Source organism: Montipora foliosa, chromosome 10 (genome assembly GCF_036669935.1).
Source record: "Montipora foliosa isolate CH-2021 chromosome 10, ASM3666993v2, whole genome shotgun sequence".
In the NCBI taxonomy this organism is placed as follows: Eukaryota; Metazoa; Cnidaria; class Anthozoa; order Scleractinia; family Acroporidae; genus Montipora; species Montipora foliosa.
In genome coordinates this window covers 19,911,853-19,914,352 of record NC_090878.1, presented here as the reverse complement: position 1 = coordinate 19,914,352, position 2,500 = coordinate 19,911,853, and the positions used below count along the sequence as shown (strand labels likewise).

Sequence of the window (2,500 nt, the reverse complement as noted above, 5' to 3'; positions counted from 1 at the left end):
TCTAGACGACGCATACACCTAATTACGCTTCCTGAAAAAAACAAAGCAAACAAAAAAACAAAGTGACTGCCGATACTAGATTAATGAAAAACATATTAGTGTGGATCTAACAGCAGTCACGCCAGTTTCTTCAGCTCAGAGACATCAAATCAAAATTTGGATTAAATAATTATGCCTCACTCTTCTGATTGACAAAACATACACATTAAGGTTCGAGGGGGCCTCCATAGAGAGAGTAACATCTATAAGTGGTCATTCTATTTACATAAAATTATGCCACAATGGTCGAAGCAACTAGGTGCCTTCCACATAGTCCCCGCACTGCCCATTCAGTTAGAAATTCCTTTTCTTGTTCATTGCCCGAACAATACTTTCCTACTGTCTATGACAGTGAAAATGAAATAGGCCACTTGCACTAAGAGGTCACGTGACCAATGCTTCCCTTAAACAGTGAGTTGTAATCTTGCAGTTGCCAAAAATTGACAGAACACATAAAAATTATCTTACACGCGAAATTTGAGAGGAAACGCATTTAAGGGAGATATTTTATGGTACTTTGATTTTTCAACAAAGTAGCATGATTTGTCTTGGCCGCCATGTTGGAGGGCATACTCTTGCCCTCCAACATGGCGGCCAAAACTACTTTTTGCTTATATCTTGTTAAATGTTTGATAGTTGAGTTCAGATGTGTCATAAACGTTACCACATCATCTTTTCAACAATTTCCTTGAAGTTCAAGTGCAAAATTTGTGTCAGAAAGCGGTAATTCATAATTTTAAAAAATCAAGTTTTGGTCACGTGACCAGTTACGGACTTTCTCATTTTAAGCAAATGGTGCGGGTTTGAAAAACCAAATCACTATTATTTTGTTTAAGAGATGACCCACTAATAGTGTTTCGAAGGCAAAATCATGTAACTTTTATTTTCATAAAAACGATGTCACATGACCTCTTAGTGCAAGTGGCCTATTATTTCAAAGGGCTAAACAGCTCTGATGTTGTTCCTGGCATCTTATCCAACCAAAATAAAGGATCTATTGTTTTACTTATCTTGGTCTCCTTGTCTTCTTAAACCTCTTTAACCCTTTCACTCCCACGATCGAAACGTTAATTCTCCTAACTAGCACTATGGATTTCTTTGTTGGGTAGTCATGAGAATTTGGTATTACATCAAGATCACACCTCAATTAAACTGACAATATTCTTCATTCTCAATGCCTGTCTGACTGACCTGTCATTAAAATTGTGAGGAGAATTTACATACTAATCTCTCCTGGGAGCCAAAGGGTTAAAACTACATTAATTTCTTAACGAAATTAAGAGAATTCTGACCTTCAAATGCATCGGTCATTTTACAGATTTGGGAAAATGATGCCCCATTTGCCCATGCAAATACAACATCCATGATATGGGGCTTGAAGGACTCCACATAAGTTTCAACGTCAATCTCGAGCTTTGCTTCCTCTGATACTTTTCCAATCCGACGGGCCGACTCCTAGAAGAGTAAAATGCATCCGAAAGCTTTCAATGTAATGAACCATTAATAATTCGTGAGCCTAACAGCCTATCAAAACATTCATGAAACACTCCTCACTAGAATTCTTTATAAATTGTAAAGAATGATAATGAGGCCTGGCAAGTTTTCTTTTAAGCTAATGTCTTCTCCTTACATTTTGAACCTTTGCTAGGACTCTGTTTTGAAGCCGTCAAAAAATTGGCTGCACCTGTTTTATCGGGAACTAGATAAAACACTGCTGCTCGTTTCTTAAACAGTGCATAACTAGATTGTACAGTTCTGAATAAAATTCAGGGGTGAGTTGTAAAATATCATGGCCGTCACTGAGAGTGAGGGTGTAGGGATCCACCATATCTCTGTCCATCTTCACCACCCTCTTGAATACATTTGGGAGAAAGGTTTTTCACCAGCAAGTACATTCTCCATTAAACAATGTCTTGAGACCAGTAAGGGAAAGTAACTGGACTCTAATTCCAATTTTATGGATAGAGAGCTGTAATCGACCCGGACTCATTGAAAAATTAGATTCTTAAGAGCGGAGCAGCAGTTAAAAGTACTGTAACTTCATGCAATGTAAATTGAGATGATCCCACACCTGCATCTGCCTCAGTGGACCTGCTAACTCCTCAGTAAGTTTGGGCAATTCATCACTCTGTCAAAAAAAATGTTAAGATTAATGTACCGGTATTCATTTTGCTCATGGTGGAACTTCTAGTGATTGAGCTATAAGTTTGGACAAAACTAGTTGGGAAAATGTGACACACCACAATTAAAATGGTCATTCCCTTATTTGTCTATGTGATTAAATATTAACCTCTGCATACTTGCCCCCTCCAATGTTTGTTTAGAAATGACCAAAGGCTTGTGATTTTCACCATGTTATCAACATTGGTATGGGGAAGAGAGGGGGGCCAATAGAGTTTGTAAGTGCATGTCCAATGATGTTCATGCCAGAATTGTTCTGTTTTTTTTCTTTTTTTTTTTC

The 2,500-nt window shown here is 37.8% G+C and overlaps 1 protein-coding gene across 1 annotated transcript in view; it reads right to left on the bottom strand.

Annotated features, from left to right (window-relative positions):
- Positions 1 to 2,500, bottom strand: part of LOC137973931 (exosome RNA helicase MTR4-like) — a 46,162-nt gene that overhangs the window by 2,606 nt on the left and 41,056 nt on the right. Inside the window, exons 28-30 of the mRNA XM_068820837.1 lie at positions 2,111 to 2,167; positions 1,332 to 1,494; positions 1 to 31 (exon numbers count right to left, since the gene is read on the bottom strand). The exon at positions 1 to 31 is cut by the window's left edge and continues 74 nt beyond it. Coding sequence (XP_068676938.1) covers positions 1 to 31; positions 1,332 to 1,494; positions 2,111 to 2,167 — 251 coding nt within the window. The remainder of the gene's footprint in view (positions 32 to 1,331; positions 1,495 to 2,110; positions 2,168 to 2,500) is intronic.